Source organism: Salvia miltiorrhiza, chromosome 3 (genome assembly GCF_028751815.1).
Source record: "Salvia miltiorrhiza cultivar Shanhuang (shh) chromosome 3, IMPLAD_Smil_shh, whole genome shotgun sequence".
Lineage (NCBI taxonomy): Eukaryota > Viridiplantae > Streptophyta > Magnoliopsida > Lamiales > Lamiaceae > Salvia > Salvia miltiorrhiza.
The window spans coordinates 16600976-16616571 of NC_080389.1; the positions used below are offsets into that span (position 1 = coordinate 16600976).

The 15596-nt window shown below is 40.4% G+C and overlaps 5 protein-coding genes across 5 annotated transcripts; 2 read left to right on the forward strand and 3 right to left on the reverse strand.

Annotated features, from left to right (window-relative positions):
• Window positions 1-361: 361 nt before the first annotated feature.
• On the forward strand, window positions 362-3131 carry LOC131017852 (putative late blight resistance protein homolog R1B-16). The gene is made up of 2 exons (XM_057946595.1): window positions 362-2146; window positions 2557-3131. The coding sequence occupies exon 1, from the start codon at window positions 409-411 to the stop codon at window positions 2137-2139; it is 1731 nt and encodes a 576-aa protein (XP_057802578.1). The 5' UTR covers window positions 362-408; the 3' UTR covers window positions 2140-2146; window positions 2557-3131.
• Window positions 3132-3440: 309 nt separating this feature from the next.
• Window positions 3441-5386, reverse strand: LOC131017857 (putative late blight resistance protein homolog R1B-16). The gene is made up of 2 exons (XM_057946601.1): window positions 3794-5386; window positions 3441-3608 (listed from the first exon to the last, which is right to left on the reverse strand). The coding sequence occupies exon 1, from the start codon at window positions 5186-5188 to the stop codon at window positions 3848-3850; it is 1341 nt and encodes a 446-aa protein (XP_057802584.1). The 5' UTR covers window positions 5189-5386; the 3' UTR covers window positions 3441-3608; window positions 3794-3847.
• Window positions 5387-5721: 335 nt separating this feature from the next.
• On the forward strand, window positions 5722-8133 carry LOC131018464 (uncharacterized). Its single transcript, XM_057947183.1, has one exon. The coding sequence runs from the start codon at window positions 5722-5724 to the stop codon at window positions 8131-8133; it is 2412 nt and encodes an 803-aa protein (XP_057803166.1).
• A 2255-nt stretch (window positions 8134-10388) lies between these two features.
• LOC131018465 (putative late blight resistance protein homolog R1A-3) lies at window positions 10389-11250 on the reverse strand. The gene is made up of 2 exons (XM_057947185.1): window positions 11094-11250; window positions 10389-11005 (listed from the first exon to the last, which is right to left on the reverse strand). The coding sequence occupies exons 1-2, from the start codon at window positions 11155-11157 to the stop codon at window positions 10389-10391; spliced, it is 681 nt and encodes a 226-aa protein (XP_057803168.1). The 5' UTR covers window positions 11158-11250.
• Window positions 11251-13240: 1990 nt separating this feature from the next.
• Window positions 13241-15397, reverse strand: LOC131017856 (uncharacterized). Its single transcript, XM_057946600.1, has 2 exons — window positions 14078-15397; window positions 13241-13975 (listed from the first exon to the last, which is right to left on the reverse strand). Exons 1-2 carry the CDS (start codon window positions 14879-14881, stop codon window positions 13400-13402), a joined length of 1380 nt encoding a protein of 459 aa, XP_057802583.1. The 5' UTR covers window positions 14882-15397; the 3' UTR covers window positions 13241-13399.
• Between the last annotated feature and the right edge of the window lie 199 nt (window positions 15398-15596).

The window sequence follows — 15596 nt, forward strand, 5'->3', positions numbered from 1 at the left end:
GGCTGTGGACTTCAAAAGTTTTTCAGAAGTTCTTTCCAAGTTGAGTATCGGAAATCCCGTCACTCAACTTGAGGGGGAGTGTTGAGAATAAGATTCCAAAGTTAGTCAAAAGAAAAAGCAGCATGTAAAGTTAGTCAAAAGATAATCAAGGATCCCTTAATTATAGGGATCCTCATGATGTTGTAGGGATCCTCATGATGTTTTAGAATATCAGCTCCCTTCTTAATACTATAAAAGGGGATGATTGTATAAGCAAGAAATATCAAGAAAAAAAGAAATATACAATCTTCTTCTATCCTTCTTCTATCCTTCTTTGTTCTCGGTTCAATCCTAAAATGATAATACTATGTTTTAACATGGGATATTGTTAGGAATGTGTTTCCTGATAATGTTAATGGAAGTCGTATCATGCTAACCACAAGGTTGAATAATGTGGCTTCTTATCCTGACCCTTCAAGCAAGTGTTACGAGTTGGGTTTATTGAATGCAGATCAGAGTTGGAATTTGCTTAAAGAGAAGGTGTTTACAAATCAAGATTGTCCTTCCAATTTAGAAGATATTGGGAAGGAGATTGCAAGAAGCTGCAAAGGATTGCCCCTAGCAATCGTGGTGATCGCGGGGCTTCTATCCACGGTGAGTAAGAATCCAGCTTCGTGGCATGAGATTGCGGAAAAGGTGAAGTCTACAAAAACTGCAGAGCAAGAGCAGATTGAAGAGATACTATCTTTGAGCTACGTCGAATTACCTCAATATTTGAGGCCATGTTTCTTGTACATGGCTTCCTTTCCGGAAGATCGCCAGATCCTTGCAAGGAACCTTATTAGACTATGGGTAGCTGAGGGCTTTGTGAAATATCCAAGCAACTCTGAAAGCTTTGAAAAGGTGGGAGAAGGGTGTTTAGATGAACTTGTTAAGAGAAATATTGTTTTGGTCACAAAGAGGAAGTTTGATGGAAGAATCAAAAGCTGCAGCCTCCATGATCTGATGAGGGAGTTGTGCATTAGAAAAGCTCATGAAAGCAAGTTTTTCTTGAATATGATGGATAGGCATATTGAAAAGGAGCATTTCATAGAAAGCATAGAGAATCATCGTCGTGTAAGTGTTGATACTTCTTATCTAAGTTACCTTTCAAGCAATGGTGGCTCAACTATCCGTTCCATCAGATGCTCGAAATATCATTTAGTGAAACTGGACTTTCTCGAGGGTGTTAGATTGCTGAGGGTGTTGGGTGCTGAACCTGCTGATGTGAAATCATTGCCAACTCAGCTATTTGAGCTATTTCATTTAAGATACCTTGGCGTTAGGTATAGTCAGCATATTCCTAGAATCTTATCAAACCTTCAAAATCTGCAAACCTTAATCATTCGCGAAGAGCAATCCAAGTTTGGAGTTGGAGAAGCTTGTGAAACCTTATTGGTGCCATGGTGCATGCCACAGTTAAGACATGTCTACTTTAGTGAGAAAATTTGTTTTGAAGATCCGATAGAAACAACTTGTTCTCTAGAGAATCTGCAGACAGTTTCGTATGTTGATAGTGCGTGTTGCAGTGAGGAGATCCTGAAAAAGATCCCAAACCTTAAAAAACTGAAGGTGGATTGCTCTGCTGGTCGAGATGTTGCCTGCTTGAACGATCTGGTACATCTGCATCGACTCGAGAATTTGGTAGTGTATGCTGGTCGTTGGGTTATACATCGGCCCAACTACTACAGTTTTACTTTTCCTGAGATGCTTAGAAAGCTGACTTTGAGGGATTTGCAACTCACTCGTAGGGACATGATTGTTGTTGGTTCGTTGCCAAATCTTCAAGTGCTTAAACTGAAAAGCTGTACTTGTGTTGGTGGAGACTGGGAAACAGGGCAAGGAGAATTTCCAGTGTTGGAAGTTCTTCTAATTAAACAATCGAGGTTGGAGAATTGGATAACTGAAAGTAGCCATTTCCCCATACTCAAACACTTGATGCTTTATTCTTGTTATGATCTCACTGGAATTCCAAATGATATTGGAGAAATCCCAACTCTTGAACTCATTGAGATTAAGGGTGATGTGAAAAAGTCTCTAACAGAGTCGGCTCAACTGATACGAGAGGAACAAGAAGATATGGGAAACACCACCCTTCAAGTTCTCTGCATTGCTAAGTAGAATGAAGGTATTTTCTGATCCCTTTTACCTATATACTCCCTCCGTCCCAATATTAATGTCACACTTTCCTTTTTGGGACGTCCCAATATAAATGTCCCATTCCCTTTTTGGCAATATATATTCTCTTTCTATACCTAATATTTAAATAATTTACATCAACTCACTTTATCTACTTTTCACACATTTCTTAATCTCTGTGTCCAAAAGTTATGAGACACTACTATTGGAACGGAGGGAGTATGACATTATGGGAGCTTTTTTTCTCTCGAAAGGAGTAAGCTACATGCATGCAGCCCCTACATTATCTCATGTGCTTGAAATTGACACGTATAGGAGACCTTGCTTTTTTATCTTCTTCTTCTTCTTCTTCTTCTTTTTTTATCTTTTTTTTTGGTTAACTGTGATTTGATCGTTTAGGAGTTGCATGTTCTTGCATTCAATGAAGACGATATGATGAAGAAGACTATGATGATGATGACAAAGATGAGTAAGAGGATGATGATGTACCTTGTTCATGATTCAAATCCAAAGAGGTTAGTGGAAGCAAGCTTTATCAAAGAGACTTTAGCGAAGAGTTTGCTTAAGTAATGTATGTTGTGGAATTGTTTCAATTTGTTAAATCCTTGTGTAATTGAATGTTAATATGGTGTGTTATTTCCTTACCGCTATAAGGTTCTTATGATTGCGTGGAAGTACCATACTACACTCTTTTCTAGAAGAGTGATGCTCATATTTGTATGAATAGATGGTGGTGTTTTATATTCCATCCGTCCATAAAATATTGTCATAAGGAGAAAAATACAAGTTTTAAGAAAAAATATATTATTTATTTATTGAGTGGAGAAAGAGACCCACAAATAAAAAAAATTGAAAAAATTAATTAGGTTGATGGGTGGAGAATGAGACCCATTTATTAGTGAGTACAGAAGGAGACCCAAAAATTATTACTAAAAATAGATTAAGACAACATTTGATGGACGAATCGAGTATTTAGTTTTCAGAATTGCATAAGAAAAGTGACCCACAAACACAATAGACTTGATGAAGTCAAAGAAAAGGTTTGAACTGATTCAACCAACAGAATAGAAAATCATCCATACATTCATTAAATAGCTGCAAGATTCAACATATACGATTCTGGTCTATTGGGCCAATATAAGTGGGCCAGCTCAACGCAAAGCCTATTGGGCCAGCTCAATGGAAGGGCTTCCTCATTCACTTTCTGAACAAATTTAGATTACATGAGCTTATAACTAACAACAATGTTTGGGAAGGTAGATGAATTAATCCCTTAGTTGATAGACCACCTATGAATCTGTTATTTATATATAAAAAGATTTAGTTCGAAGGAATTTGGAGTTACCTCATTAGAAGAGTATCATGATTAACGAGTCATAAAACGAACTTGAAGCCAAAACTGTCGTTGTGAGAATCTGAGGCCTACTTCATCACATTTGATTGCATATTTCCTGATGAACAAAAACATTAATCTTTATATGAGGCGTTTGGTTTGAATGATAAGGCATGATTGATAAAATAATCCAACTTAATCAAGTGTTTGATTTGCATGATTCGGCCCATCATCCAATTGAATGATTATTAATTTATCACCTCTAGTCCTATCAATCTTATCAATTTTGAGATGTGCAAGTACCTGATCTGCAACAAAATTAATCTTCTGTGTCGACAGAAGGTTGGAAAGAGCACATCATCGATGAGCCATGCAACGAACTTGAAGGGCATCATTTCCCCACTCTTGTTGTTTCTCTAGAATCCACTTGGCCGACTCCACGAGTGACGTTCGCGCTTTCCCCTTCACCTCAATCAGCTCGAGTGTTGGAATTTCCCCGATATCTTCTGTGATTTCAGCGAGCTGCCAGCACTCGTCGAGCACCAGGCCTTTGAGCATCGGGAAGTGGCTACTTTCAGCTATCCAATCCTCGAGATACGACTTCTCTATCACCAGAAATTCCAGCTTAGGAAACTCTCCATCACTTGTTTGCCATGTGCTGCCTTTGCAAGCCCAGTGAGTCAGTTTAAGCACTCGAAGATTTGGCAACGAGCCTACAATAGTCATCTCCTCCCAAGGAAGAGGCACACGGCTTAATGTCAACTTTCTCAGAGTCCTAGGAAAAGTGAAGATATCCTTATGGCAAAACACATTGGTAAAAGATGAACGTAACTTCACATCTTCAAGTTGACGCAGATGCACCAAATTGTTCAAGACGCCTGAATGATAATCAGAGCAATCAATTTCCAATTTCTTTAGGTTTGGGATCATTCTCAAGATCCATTCACTACACATAGAATGTGATACTATAGAGAGTGTTTGGAGGTTTTCTAGACTAGAAGATGTTATTCCTTCTGGATTTGGTAATCTTCCATAGAAGACAAGATGTCTTAATCTTGTCATCGTCCAAATCTCCTGCGGCAAACGGATTGAATGTAATCTAAAGTGCATCCATTCATTCTTTGCGTGCAGGCTTAAAATTTCAAGATTACGAAGCTTTGAAATGGCTGTAGGTATCCTTCCAAGATAGCAGATAGCAAGGTATGCTAGATAAAATAGGTCAAATAGTTGATCTGGTAGTGAACTCACATAAACATCTCCTGCATCCAATACCCTTAGCAATCTAAAACCTTCCAACATGTTTGCTACAGAGATGCCATGGAAGCACAAAATCGTTTGGATGGTTAAGCCATATAATTTCGAAAAGTATGGTAAACCCGAAGATGTAACACTTACACGAAGCTGGTTTCCTCTTTGTGTTGAAATGGCACGCCCGCGACTGAGATTCACAAGAAACTTGTCGTCATGCGCCTCTCTTATGCACAAGTCTCGCATCAGATCATGGAGGCTGCAGCTCTTGATTCTGCCATCACACTTTCTCTTGGTGACCAAAACAAGATTTCTCCTGACAAGATCTTCCAAACACTCCACCGCCGCGTCTTCTAAGCTTTTAAATTTGTTCCGACCTCTCAAGAATCCCTCAGCTACCCATAGTTTGATGAGTTTTGAGACACGGACCTCACAATCTTCCGGAAACATCCCAATGTACAAGTAACATGGCCTTAGATAATGAGGCAAGTGGGTGTAACTCAGAGAAAATATCTTTTCAAATTGTTTCTCAGTAGTAACTGAGTTTACATTTTGTGCAATTTCCCTCCATGAAGCTGGATTATTGCTGACCGTGGATAGGAGCCCTGCAACCACCACGATTGCGAGGGGCAGCCCTTTGCAGCTTCTTGTGATACAGACCGTCTACTAGTTAGGAGGAGCAGTCGGGCCATTAGACCCAACCCACGCTACCAAGATTATTAAGCTCTCTTATTTTCTTGCTTGTCTTTTGTTAGTACAGCCCACACTGTTCATATTGGGCCTTGGTTATGGTTTTTGCTGTCAAAAACCTAGTATATAAGCTAAGAGTGAAACTCTTTTGGGGACTACGCTTCTTATTGAATGAAATAGCTACTGCTACTTTGTGGTCTCTCTTGCGTCCCTTAAAGCAAGATTTCTTGATACGTATCAACTTGGTATCCAGAGCCAGGCTGCGATCATATCAAAACCTGTGTGAAATCAAGATGGCGACGAACAAAGAACGATTGGAGGGCTTAGAATCTTCAATGATTGAGATGAAAAACTCCATCCAACAATTGGTGGAGATCGTGACGTCTCGAGCAAGCCAACCAAAAAAACAGAGGAAGAAACACAACAGTCATGAATCAGCATCATCAGGTTCCAACTCTAGTGAGGAATCAGCGGACGACCAAAGCTCAGAGTCTGAGGGGTCCGTGAGAAGTTCAGCATCGACACAAAGGCAAGAAAAAGGGCGAAACATTCCGATTCGGATGGAATTCCCGCGATTTACAGGAACAGACCCCCATGTTTGGATTGATCGTGCAGAACAATACTTCGAGGTGCAACGTATAGAAAAATCAGAAAAGGTACGTGTTGCCTCATTTTACTTAGAAGGAGAGGCAAATCAATGGTGGAGGTGGTTTAAACACGTGAATCACCACAGAAAAGTATCATGGCGGAGTTTTAAAAAGGGATTGTTGGTTCGTTTTGAATCATCAGTTTATGAGGATCCCAACGAAGCCATCGGAAAACTAAAACAAACTGGGGCTTTCCGAAACTATCTAAGTGAGTTTGAGAGGCTTATGAATGCACTCCCGCACTGGCATCCTAGTGCATTGCTTGGTATATTCATGGCAGGACTTAAAGAGGAATTAGCGTGTGAGGTGCGGATGTGGAAACCCAGAAACTTACAAGCCGCCATCGAATTGGCTAAACGTAAGGAAGAGCAACTAATTCACTCGCGAAAATCCGTAATACAATCGATGAAACCTTCACCCAAACCAGCCTCGCACGGAGAAGAAACAACCACACCAGTGGGAGCTTCGAAAACAGCGACGGCAGTTCGCCGTTTATCTCGGGAAGAGGTTAGTAGACGTCGTGAGCTGAACTTATGTTTTAATTGCAATGAGAAATATGCTCCGGGACATGTATGTAAGGGAGGAAATGCATGGTCAATTGAAATTTATGTTGATGAAGGAGAAGATGATGATTTGGAGGAAAGTAAAAATGAACATATCTCTATTAATGCACTGACTGGTCAGACCAACTATCGAACAATGCGTTTTTCTGGAAAAATTGAAAATCATTCAATTCATTTTCTAGTGGATAGTGGAGCTAGCTTGAATTTCATTGGCCCACATATTGCAAAAAAGCTTCATCGAGCTGTGGTTGAACAAAATGCATTCAATGTTCGTGTTGCAAATGGCGAAAAATTGGAATGTCGGGAACGGTTTGATGATGTCCTTGTTACCATACAAGGATTGGAATTTCATGTAACCTTATATACTCTTCCAGTTATCGGCGCTGACATTGTCCTAGGAGTACCGTGGTTGGAACAATTGGGCCCTATTTTGACAGATTTCAAGAAGCTAACCATGGAATTTGGAGTTGAGGGAGATAGGAAAGTGTTAAGGGGGATTGTTTCCAATTCTCCCCAAGCGAGTGGGATAAATGTCTTGCTTAGAGAATGGAAAAGTGGGGCTGAATTGTATGTGGTGGCAGAGCAATGTGTCAAAGCTATCGGGAATGAGAGAATTGATGATTTCGTACCTAAGGAAATACAAAAACTACTCAACAACTTCCCAGAAGTTATGGCTGAACCTAAGGGCCTACCGCCACGTCGGGAGTTTGATCATCGGATTCGCTTGCTTGATGAGTCTCGACCTGTGAATGTTGCCCCGTATCGGTATGCTCATTTCCAAAAGGATGAGATTGAACGCCAAGTTGAAACAATGCTTCAAAATGGGCTCATAAAACGAAGCACAAGTCCCTTCTCATCACCCATCTTACTTGTAAAGAAGAAGGACGGTACATGGCGATTTTGTACGGACTACAGGGCTTTGAATGAGGTGACGATCAAGGATAGATTTCCAATTCCTACAATCGACGACATGCTCGACGAGTTACATGGGGCAACATATTTTAGCAAGTTAGACTTGCGTGCAGGGTACCATCAGATACGAGTTCATCCCGAAGATACAATGAAAACAGCCTTTCGGACTCATAGTGGACACTACGAGTATCTGGTAATGCCGTTTGGTCTATGTAATGCTCCATCGACGTTCCAAGCCACCATGAACCATCTTTTCAGACCCTACTTGCGGAAGTTTGTCTTGGTATTTTTCGATGATATCTTGGTTTATAGTAACGAGTGGAAGTCACACTTATCACATCTAAGAAAGGTTTTAGAGATTCTTCAAGTAAATCAGCTTGTGATCAAACCAAGCAAATGTTTTTTTGGACAAAAGGAAGTTGAATACTTAGGACATTTTATCTCCCGACATGGAGTTCGGGTAGATAATCGCAAAGTAGCAGCAATGGAAACGTGGCCGACTCCAAAATCAGTGACGGAATTGCGTGGATTTTTGGGATTAACGGGTACTATCGAAAATTTGTTAAAGGGTATGGAGAGATAGCACGACCCTTAACACAGTTGTTAAAGAAGGGTGGATTTCAATGGAGTCCAGAGGCAGAAGCTGCATTCAAATCCTTAAAAGCTGCTATGGCAACAACTCCCGTACTAGCATTGCCGAATTTCAGGGAAGAATTTGTGATTGAAACGGATGCCTCAGGAACGGGAATCGGAGCTGTTTTGACTCAAAGCGGGCGACCATTAGCTTTTATGAGTAAGGGGCTGAATGAACTACAAAAATCATGGTCTACATATGCTAAGGAGATGTTCGCCATCCTAGAGGCTGTCCGATGTTGGCGACCGTACCTTTTAGGTCGACGTTTTCAAATCAAAACAGATCATAAGAGCTTACGTCACCTTCTAGAGCAACGAATTACTACACCTGAGCAAGAGAAATGGATGACAAAATTGCTGGGGTTTGACTACAAAATTGTGTATAAACCAGGGACTGAGAATGGTGTTGCTGACGCATTGTCAAGGCGGGGCGATACCACAATTTCTATGGCGATTTCTAGCCCTATGACGCAACTGTGGGATGATATTGCAACAGCCACACAACAAGATGATGAGTTACGCATGAAAATGCAGGAGCTAATACTTCAAGAAAATGATGATGATGCGTGGAAGATATGCCGGGGCTGTGTTCTCCACTATGGACGGGTGATAATTCCTCCAGTATCCACCCTCCGGAGCAAAATTCTACAGGAGTTCCATGACTCAGTAACTGGCGGACATTCAGGTATTTTTCGCACCTACCAGAGAGTGAAACGCTTATTTGAATGGCAAGGAATGAAGCGTGACATTGAGAATTATGTGAAATCATGTGATGTGTGTCAAAGAAACAAAAGTGATAGTAGATCTCCGGCGGGACTCCTTGCTCCATTACCTATTCCGAACCAGATTTGGACAGATATATCAATGGATTTTATAAACGGGTTGCCACGCTCACATGGGAAGGATTCGATCATGGTTGTGGTGGATCGTATGTCAAAGTATGCGCATTTTATTCCATTATCGCACCCGTATTCGGCAAAAGAGGTGGCTGAAGCGTTTGTTCGGGGAGTGGTTAAATTGCATGGAATTCCAGAATCCATTGTCTCGGATAGGGATCGCATTTTTGTGAGTAACTTCTGGCAAGAATTGTTCAAATTGCAGGGTACCCAACTAAAGATGAGCTCTTCCTACCACCCTCAAACCGATGGGCAAACTGAGGTGGTAAATAGATGCCTGGAACAGTACCTACGATGTTACGTTTACCACCAGCCCCGACAATGGGAAAGATTTCTATCATGGGCTGAATATTGGTATAACACGACATACCATCAATCCATTGACATGACTCCGTTCGAAGCCGTCTACGGACGACCTGTACCACGGATTTTGAACCATGAGCATGGATCCACCGCGGTTAATGATGTTGAAGTTCAATTACGAGATCGGGATGCGTTGTTGCGTGAACTCAAGGTGAACTTGGAGGCTGCACAAAATCGGATGAAACAAAAGGCTGACAAGCGTCGTCGAGCTGAAGAGTTTGATGTAGGTGATTGGGTTTACTTGAAGCTGCAACCTTATCGTCAACATTCGGTCTTCAAGAGAGTGAATCAGAAATTGACGAGCAGATTTTTTGGGCCTTTTCAAGTGGAGGAGAGAATTGGACAGGTAGCGTACCGCCTTAAGCTACCTAGTGATGCAAAAATTCACCCAGTATTTCATGTCTCGTTGTTGCGACGACGAATTGGAGAAGGAAGAATAGTGCAATTAGCACTACCACCATATGCAGAGGATGGGTTACCAATCGTTGAGCCTGAAACAATATTAAACTATCGTTGGGTGCCTCGCGGTGATGGCAAGAGCAAGGAAGCATTAGTGAAATGGCAGGTGCTACCGATTGAAGATGCAACGTGGGAGCCAGTTGATGCACTAAAGCAACAATTTCCAAACTTAAACCTTGAGGACAAGGTTTGTCTTGAGGAGGGGAGTATTGATACAGACCGTCTACTAGTTAGGAGGAGCAGTCGGGCCATTAGACCCAACCCACGCTACCAAGATTATTAAGCTCTCTTATTTTCTTGCTTGTCTTTTGTTAGTACAGCCCACACTGTTCATATTGGGCCTTGGTTATGGTTTTTGCTGTCAAAAACCTAGTATATAAGCTAAGAGTGAAACTCTTTTGGGGACTACGCTTCTTATTGAATGAAATAGCTACTGCTACTTTGTGGTCTCTCTTGCGTCCCTTAAAGCAAGATTTCTTGATACGTATCATCTTGCGATCTCCTTTCCAACGTCCTCCAATTCCGGAGGGCAATCTTGATGTGCAAACACCTTCTGCTGAAGTAGATTCCAACTTTGAGCCTCATCCATGAAACGCATCTTGTGGGGACCGCTCAAACGATCAGCATAAGCAGCCACATCAGTTTCTCGTGTCGTTAACATGACTCGGCTTCCATTACCATCTTCGGGAAGTATAATTCTTACATCATCCCAAGCAACTGTGCTCCAAATATCATCCATTACAAGGAGATACCTCCTGCCTTTCAAGATCTTGAACACTTTTTCCCCAGCCAATTGATTGCTCTCCTCGGATCTATCTTTATCAAACTCTTCCATGGAAGCTAGGAGGGCCGAAAAAACTACATCTGTATTGTAGTCCTGTGATACTGTGACCCAAGCACGAATATCAAACTGCTGCACTGTTAGTGGGTCGTCGTAAACACACTTTGCAAGAGTAGTTTTTCCTATGCCCCCCATTCCAACGATTGGGATAACTTGTAAATTGGGCGATTCTCCACAGAGTCGAGATTTTATTGCTAGCAGATCTTCATGTAAACCAACCATATTGTCAATCTTTATGATGGGAGCAGGCCTGGATAGTGAAGCTGTTGCAGAAGAACAAAACCTACTCATCACAGTGGAAAATGAGGAACCATTATTGATTCTCTTTGTCCAAATAAAAAAAAAAAAAACCTGCTGCAGTGGAAGAGGAAGCACCAAGTTGCACTGCATCTGCACTGTTATTCTTGATGATCATCACCTCCCTTGTGATTGAATCTGTTTCTTCTCTTATCTTTCTTATTTGCCAATCTATATCTATATATGAAAACACAGTTTGTGGCAATTTTGTAATAAAATCATCAATTGAAGGCAATGATAGAAGTTAATAAAAATGGGAGATGAGAGATAGTATAACTAAATCCCACTATATATAGCCCAAATATAGGGAATAACCGAAAAAAGAGGGAGGAAAGAGAAAGGGGGAGAGAGGAGGGAGAATAAAAAGAAAATATTTAATATTTAAAAATTTTAATTAACATAACTTATTTGTTATAATTTATTTTTATCATGATTTTTAATTTAAAATGTATATTGAATATTGTTTTATGAATAAAAAAATATGTAATATAAAGATCATAACTTCCAAAAGAATGTTGTTTCACTCTTTATTTATTTATTAACAATAGTCAAATTTGTTTCATAATTTTTTTCAATATAAATCTTAATTAAAGCTTATGACAAAATATTTAATTTGAGAAAAAGATAATCAGGAAAATAAATTTGGAACAATTTATGATTATTTAAAGTTTCAGAGTAAAGAATTTTTTAATCTCAATTTTCCTCTCTCATTAATGTTAAACATATACTATATTATTTTTTCTTTTATTTCTTTTTATAATAATTTTATTTTGAAATTTTAAATAATTACTCCCTCCGTCCCATTAAAACTGGCCACATTTCCTTTTTAGTCTGTCCCACTATTTCTGTCTACTTTCTAAAATAAGTAAAAAACGCACTTTATTAACTCCCTAATTAACTCACTAATTAACTCTTAATTATAACCTATAACCTACACTTTTTACCACTCACTCTAACCCTACCCGCAATTGTATCGTCTCTCTCTCTCTCACCCCGCCGTCCCCTCGGTTCCTCTAGGGTTTTCAACGTTGAATCACCGGTGAATCACCGTCAATCGGCCTCTGTTCCGATCGTATCTCTCTCTCCAATCGTCTCTCTCTCTCTCGCTCACCCCGCCGACCCCTCTGTTCCAGCACGGTGGTCCGCCGCGATGAAGAAAAACGGGTCCTTTGAGGAAGATCTGACGTCTCTGAGCAGCGTCCTCCCACAGCCACCGTCCGCCGTTGATTCGCCGTCGATTCAGCACGGCTTTGGCAGCGATTGGCCATATTGTGATGAAGAAACTGACGGCGAGGGCTCCCCCTTTCATCCCGCCGTCTACACCGAATCTCCGTCGATTCGGCGGAGATTGCTGTTCAATCCACCATTTGTTGAGAAAAGCTCTCAGATCCAAAGCTCCCCGGGCGGATTTGAACCTGTCGCAACCTCCAAGGACCCCTCGGCCTCTCCAGAATCTCCACCGGACTCGACGGAGAGCGATGGGCATCTCTCCGGCCTTATTGCGGCCGACACACTGTCGCCGTGGTCCCTTGGAGTGTACGGCGCAGATGTACTCGACGATGCGGACTCCGGCGGGTGGACGCCCGTCTCGGAAACGGAGGACCAGCCTCCGATGAAGAAAAAGCTTACCATATTCCAAATTCTGAAGCAAATGTTTCCTTATTCGGTGAGAAGTTTCCTTTTATCACTTGTTCTCCGATTTTATATGTGCTTGCAGTGGGGATTGAAGCATGCGTTTTTGGTTGTTGGTAATAAACGTGCTGAAATGATGAATGCCTAATTTCGATGCAATTTCTATGATGAATTTTTTTGCTGGCTAATTTCTGAGAAATATTTTGAAAGTAGAGGATAGGTATTTGATTGCATTATGGTTTGGCCACCTGGTGCCATCTTTGATGTTGATGTATCGGGTTGTTTGATGCAATCTGGTGCCTTCATTGATGTTGTGTATCTGGTGTTTGATGGTTTGGGCCGCCTGGTGCCTTCTTTAATGTTGTGTATCTGGTGTTTGATGGTTTGGCCGCCTGGTGCCTTCTTTGATGTTGTGTACTGGTGTCTGATGGTTTGGCCGCCTGGTGCATTCTTTGATGTTGTGTATCTGGTGTTTGATGGTTTTGATTGATGCAAAATAGGCTGCATACATTCAGTCATTCAAAATAGGCAAAAATCAATCCTTTACAAAATACATCATCATTCATTCATTGATGCAAAATAGGCTGCATATATTCAGTCATTCAAAATAGGCAAAAAACAATCCTTTACAAAATACATCATCATTGATGTAGGCACTGATTTGCAAACTAAAACCTTTCCTTTACAAAATGCATCATCTGTTTTTTAACAAAAGAAATCTACCAGCCCTATATTCCTAACTGTAGGAATTCAGTTAGTAGCCCCTGCTGTGGAAATGGATATTGTAACTTCTCCACAAGCTCTTGCACCAAATGCATTCCCCCGTTTTCATTCATGTACTTCATGCACTCTTCCACCAATTCCTTAGGCACTTCCAAGTCCCTTGGCAGTTGGTTTGCTCTCATTAATGCATCCTTCCCCATGTGTGGGATCTTGTATGCATTATGGCCCCTCTGTTTCATAATCTCCACCATACATGATTGCAAACTTAGAAAAACTTTGTTTAGTGTATGAGGAGATAGCTGTGCAAACGATTCCTCAACTGCCTTGACAAGATCATCACAGTTGTAGCATGCAGATTCAGTTTGAATGCTTTGAATAGCTCGAAACCATCCCAAGTCGTTCACGTTTGTGTCTGGACTGTTTGGTGGTTGTTGAACTATTCTTATATCGAACCCTTGAGCAGTGGCTGCAGCCCTAAAATCGGGGTCTGAGTCCTTTATATGGGGTTTCGCGTTATCTTGCTGAATAAAGATCAGTTTACTTGCAAAGTTAGGCCATTTTGCAATTATGGCTGGAACTAGCTGTTTTTAAAAACAAAAAAAGAAAGAACAATTTCAATTTCACTTCAAAATAAAATACATAGGGCTGCCACATTGCATACATATTTTAGGTATCTTGCATACCTTGTTTATGAAGCACTCTTTCATCACCTGCATGGTGATGGACTGAATAGGTTTCGTTTCCATTGTGCCGGCGGGTCTGTTCTTGCTGTTCCTCTTGGCAGGAACTTGTTCCGTCAATGGGAAGATTCCAATCTTCCCATCAAATAAGCATTCCCCCGCATCTGAAAATATTGGCCTACAAACGGCACACACGAACATTACCTTCTTTATGAAACTCTTGCTCTTGCATGTGCGGTGAGGATCTCCCTCAGCCGGTGTTAGGTAGAATCGATGTGCTGTCTTTGTGATGTAGAACCACTTTTCATCTATGTGAATGGTGTTGTCCATAGCCTTAAACTTCAAAGCCAACATAATGCGATCAAATTCCAACGCCTCTAATGAAAAGCGTAGTCGCAGCAACTTGTTTGGGGCTGTGAGATCAGGCTTAATAGCGCTTGAATGCGCTCTGATCAGCCCCTTGTTTACCCACCTCCAAACGGTGCTTTTGCTTTGATTAATCCCCACTGCAAGTCGTCGAATAGTTGATCTTTTGTGTAGCTCTAGGCTTTGAATTAGCTCTATATCGACAGTAACTCTTTTTCTTCTAGCTGCTCCTGGTTTCGCACTTGATAGATATATTTGCTGACCACTTTCTTTTTGTTTCTTCGCAGCTGCCCAAAGACGAGTAATGTTGCGTTGGGAGGAATTGAAGATTGTGGCAGCCTCCTTCATGACTCCATAGCTAGGCTTGCCATTCTTCAAATTGGCTAAAAGAAACTGCACTATTTTGTTTCTATCTTGATTAGATAGGTTTTTGCTCACCATATTTTGGGAGTTTTTTGGTTTTTTTTGGAGATGCAGTTGATTTGATTCAACTGCCAAATGATGGCATATTTATAGACGAGAATTTGGTGGGAAACTGAAAATGTGTTGAAATGTTGTGAAATGAAATTATTTGGAGGCAATAATTTAGGCTGCCGCCTTTTTCTATTCCTTGTCTGTTTTGCACTTTTTTTTTTTTCATTAGATTGTGTTGAATTCTCATTATTTAAATGGAACAGCCGTCCACTCATTACTTCATTAATTTGAGTTTACCTTGATTAATGAAAAGGAATCACAAACTGCCACATATTTAATTTTTTGAGTAATCATAGAGTTTACAGTTTTTTTAAATTAATGATCTAAAATAAATTAATTGAAAATAAAAAAAAAGTAGTTGTAAAGTTGGTTGGGATTAAAATTTCAATTAAGTATCATGGAAAAGTCAAATGGAAAGGGACCCCACTAACTTAAACACTAACTACACATTTCTTAATCTCCGTGCCAAAAAGAATGTGGCCGGAAATAATGGGACGGAGGGAGTATAACTTAATCGTTCATAATTTATTTTAAATTATTTTTACACCAAATTAGAGATTTTGTCATTGTATTTAATTTAAGATGTATATTGAATATTTTTTTATGAAAAGAAAAATATAGTATAATATAATTTTTTATATATATAGAACCAAATAAGATCATCTCCCAACAAAATATTATT

Excerpts from the sequence above, each read along its gene's own strand:
- LOC131017852 (XM_057946595.1), top strand. The coding sequence starts at position 409 with ATGCTAACCACAAGGTTGAATAATGTGGCTTCTTATCCTGACCCTTCA.
- LOC131018465 (XM_057947185.1), bottom strand. The coding sequence starts at position 11,157 with ATGATCATCAAGAATAACAGTGCAGATGCAGTGCAACTTGGTGCTTCC. Across the intron at positions 11,006-11,093 it reads TTCCTCTTCCACTGCAGCAG|CTTCACTATCCAGGCCTGCT; the intron begins GTTTTTTTTTTT and ends CTTCTGCAACAG.
- LOC131017856 (XM_057946600.1), bottom strand. The coding sequence starts at position 14,881 with ATGGTGAGCAAAAACCTATCTAATCAAGATAGAAACAAAATAGTGCAG. Across the intron at positions 13,976-14,077 it reads AAGAGTGCTTCATAAACAAG|CTAGTTCCAGCCATAATTGC; the intron begins GTATGCAAGATA and ends TTTTAAAAACAG.
- LOC131017857 (XM_057946601.1), bottom strand. The coding sequence starts at position 5,188 with ATGTTTCCGGAAGATTGTGAGGTCCGTGTCTCAAAACTCATCAAACTA.
- LOC131018464 (XM_057947183.1), top strand. The coding sequence starts at position 5,722 with ATGGCGACGAACAAAGAACGATTGGAGGGCTTAGAATCTTCAATGATT.